At 39.5% G+C, this 2,919-nt stretch overlaps 1 protein-coding gene across 1 annotated transcript; it reads right to left on the bottom strand.

The window, feature by feature from the left end:
• Positions 1 to 556: 556 nt before the first annotated feature.
• On the bottom strand, positions 557 to 2,809 carry LOC105120266 (pectinesterase-like). The gene is made up of 2 exons (XM_011018441.1): positions 1,785 to 2,809; positions 557 to 1,502 (listed from the first exon to the last, which is right to left on the bottom strand). Exons 1-2 carry the CDS (start codon positions 2,743 to 2,745, stop codon positions 811 to 813), a joined length of 1,653 nt encoding a protein of 550 aa, XP_011016743.1. The 5' UTR covers positions 2,746 to 2,809; the 3' UTR covers positions 557 to 810.
• Between the last annotated feature and the right edge of the window lie 110 nt (positions 2,810 to 2,919).

Genomic DNA, 2,919 nt, shown 5'->3' with positions numbered 1-2,919 from the left:
AGAATGTTTGTGCAACTTTTAGATCATATTAACACTAATTGACAGCGAAGTCCTGGGCCATTGAAGTTGTGAACTATTCAAATAGGAATTTCAAGAAAACAGCTCATTACAGTGTGAGTATTCTTTATTTTTCTCCATTGAATTATCAGGATTACTATCGAGACCCTGAGATTCTCAGGCATGAGTCCTCGTAAAGTTATGGCACTCTGCTCAGAATTGCAAATCACTCCTTATAGAGGCAGCGTGGATGATAATTTCAAAAGGCTGTTGAAGGAGATGCTGGAGGTAAATTCTTAGGAGCAAACCAGAACTACCAACACCAGATGGTCCAAGTGTAGATTGGTTAATCCACCGTTAACTTGTATATTGTGGGAAGGTTAAAACTTATGCAAATGATGTCTTAAACGGGCTGAGCTCCATTTTTGAATCTTGATTGATTGCAAGATGTTTGAGTAAATTGAATTTTTTTCCTACATTTGGCTATCATAGTTTATTTTCCTTCAATTGTTCCATCGTATACCCAATCAAAACTGGACATGAAGAAATGATATTCATGTGATTACCCCTTATTTGTTTGGGATTGAGTTGGTCACTTGGTTGAGTTGGAAGAGACAAAAAAAGGCCAACATAGAACTGAAGAAACTGAAGAAAATAGTACAGCAGACAGCAGAAATGCTATCGATTAAAGAGGTTGGTGTTGCAGCTGCATCCCAAATTATAAACTTCAGAAAGCAGGGAATGAAATAACACGACAGGCTGCGTCAATTATATAGAAGTAAATCCATGAAGGGAATGCATGCTTTTCCTTGATTACAGCCCTTCAGTAAAAGAAACTCCAGTGGATCCAAGCCACGCTCCTCCTTGTATCAGCTCTGCCACAGTGAATTTCTTGGCCTCATTTGGATCTGTAATGACATGATATCCAGGCCAATTCACTCTCATGCTAACACCTGCACCTAGCCCTCTATTTGCGTACTCGCCATAATACAATGTTGTTAATGCAAATTCCTTATCCCATTCTGCCCAGCCAGTTGGATCAATATGTCCACCAATTTTAGATTGCATAACGACAGTCCTTGAGTACTGTTTCCATGGCCTTCCAAGATATGTAGGGAATTTATTCTGATCAGATTCAAGATCAGAGCTTGCAACAATGTCACAGTTCTGGATTGAAATCCCAGTATTTTGATTTGGGTCTATCCTTCCTTGTGCTGTTACCATGTTCTTCTGGTTTGCCATAGGCTTCCTTGAGATAATTTGGCAGTTCTGGAGTACAACAGCTCCATTACCGAAGATGAAATCAATGGTTCCAATTATGGAGCAATCTCTGTAGAACTGTCTGTAGTTATGTGTATAGAGGGTGTCTTGGTATGCATCGATGCGGCAACGGTTGATGACAGATTGATCAGCACTGACTCGGAGAGCCACAGCTTGGTGCTTCTCTGGTCCTGCTGTGTTTTGGATCCAGATGTCCTGCAATATGAATCCATCACCTGCAACAGCTGAAACGAGGAAAAAAAATTTCAAATAATGTCTAGCTTATACCAAAAAAATAAAAAGAAGAAGAAGAAGAAGAAATTGCAGCGATTATCAACATTTTCTCAGCTGAAAGCATAAAGAGAAGTAGCTTCTACCTGGATCATGTGCAGTATAGTTGCTAAATTAAAGAAATGTTTTTGGAATCTTGGTGATTCTTAATGCTTAACTATAGTGGTTCTTAATCAAAAGCTTAAAAAACCAAAAGAGAAGCAAAAGACTATAGTCAGAAAGTAGAGAATTGTTACCAAGAGTGGCAGATCTGAAGGTTGTAGATCCATCCACAACATTGAGGTTACCAGTTAAGATGGTGAAATCCATACCATCACCAACAATCATAACATTTTTCTTCTTCTTCCCAACTTCAACATTCTCTTTATAAATCCCACTCTTTACATGTATCACATACCGGCTTTTACTTTTATCTGGGACTGAGTTCACAGCTTCTTGAATAGTGGTGTAGTCCCCACTCCCATCTTGTGCTACTACCACATTGGCCTCAACATTGCTTACTGAACTTTCCAATAGTTTGCGGTCCCTTCCCAAGATCCATGATGGAACACCCCCATTTAATGGCTGAACGAGATCAGTATCAGGGGCTGAAAGACTAGAAACAGTAGCCAGAGAGGTTCTCATCCTTGAGATCAAATCTTGGAGTAATTTTTTCATTGATGGTTGGTCTATTGTGTCAACGCCATCCAAGCATGTAACATGGTTAGTGAGTACACCACTTAGCCAAGTATTTGCATCACTAGCATCAGACTGGCTGCCCCAGTTGCCCAGAGCTGATAATGTATCAGTAACACGGTCAATGGACATATCCATAAGCTCCACACAATCAGCTAGAGCTGCTTGATGTTTATGGTCATTGATCTTGCTATTTACAGCATTGGCAACTGCCTTTGCCATTCTCATTTGCGAGAGAGATTTTACCAAGAAAATTTTTAGGAGGCCAACGCCATTAGATTCTTGAACTCCTTCAGTGGAGACAGCTTCAGATAGTATTGATAAACATTCTTGGGGATCATGGGCTTGGTTACATATTTGTGGAGTTGATGGACTAGATTGACTAACTTTGATGAAATGGGATGCAAGAAAAACACTAGACAATATGATTGCAAACAGAGAAATGGAAAAGATAAAGATCTTGACGTGGGATTTAGTGTTATTGGTAGTGTTTAGAAGTGGCTGATGGGCAGAAGAAGCCATGATGAGGTATGTGCGTTTGGTTCTCTGCTTGTGTTGATCTCATGTGCTTTATAATGATGGAAGACCCTTCAAGCATAACATTCGCCGTATATAATGCCGATCATGTCGCATCCAAGGGGCTAATTTTCATTTTCTTTCCTTTATTATTATAATTTTTTTTTTTAACAACGCCAT

The sequence above is a fragment of the Populus euphratica genome, unplaced genomic scaffold (assembly GCF_000495115.2).
Source record: "Populus euphratica unplaced genomic scaffold, PopEup_1.0 scaffold6023.1, whole genome shotgun sequence".
NCBI classification, from domain to species: Eukaryota; Viridiplantae; Streptophyta; class Magnoliopsida; order Malpighiales; family Salicaceae; genus Populus; species Populus euphratica.
The sequence above is the reverse complement of the archived record's forward strand: the minus strand, read 5'-3'. Positions and strand labels throughout refer to the sequence as shown.